Source organism: Eimeria mitis, genomic scaffold (genome assembly GCF_000499745.2).
Source record: "Eimeria mitis Houghton genomic scaffold, Emh_scaff1211, whole genome shotgun sequence".
Taxonomy (NCBI): Eukaryota; Apicomplexa; class Conoidasida; order Eucoccidiorida; family Eimeriidae; genus Eimeria; species Eimeria mitis.
This window is the reverse complement of record NW_013568225.1, coordinates 10,630-11,275: the sequence shown is the minus strand read 5'-3', so window position 1 is coordinate 11,275 and position 646 is coordinate 10,630. Positions and strand designations below refer to the sequence as shown.

The window sequence follows — 646 nt, the reverse complement described above, 5'->3', positions numbered from 1 at the left end:
CAGCAGCAACACTATCATATAAGCCTCGCTGCTGCTGTTTATTTATTTTGGGGGTTTGTGCTGCCCCTGCAGAGGATGCTGCAGCAGCAGGCCATTGGTGCGGCATACTGAAAACCCTAAACCCTAAACCCTAAACCCTAAACCCTAAACCCTAAACCCTAAACCCTAAACACTAAACCATGAAGGGTGATATTAAGGTTTGTATGGGTTCTTTAATTCGGCAAAACAGGATGATCGTCTACACATACCTTGTAAACCCTAAACCCTAAACCCTAAACCCTAAACCCTAAACCCTAGACCTACAGCTGTGCCCTGAAGAGTCAGAGGACTTAACAGCAAATATTTATGCAACAATAAACATAATAATAAAATAAATAAAACATCTTAGGGTTTAGGGTTTAGGGTTTAGGGTTTAGGGTTTAAGCCCCCCACAGCAGGTGACCCTGCAGGGTCACCCCCCGCGAGCGGGGCCCTAAACCCTAAACCCTAAACCCTAAACCCTAAACCCTTCTGTGTGTTTGTTCAAAGGAGATGACTGCACAGTAGCTGCGTCACCACCATCAGCACAAGCTGCTGCAGCNCTGTGTGTTTGTTCAAAGGAGATGACTGCACAGTAGCTGCGTCACCACCATCAGCACAAGCTGCT

At 46.5% G+C, this 646-nt stretch overlaps 1 protein-coding gene across 1 annotated transcript in view; it reads left to right on the top strand.

Moving 5' to 3' along the window:
* Positions 1-75: 75 nt before the first annotated feature.
* Positions 76-646, top strand: part of EMH_0031980 (uncharacterized protein) — a gene marked incomplete at both ends in the record, with an annotated part of 1,061 nt that continues 490 nt past the window's right edge. Inside the window, one exon of the mRNA XM_013494589.1 lies at positions 76-97. Coding sequence (XP_013350043.1) covers positions 76-97 — 22 coding nt within the window. The remainder of the gene's footprint in view (positions 98-646) is intronic.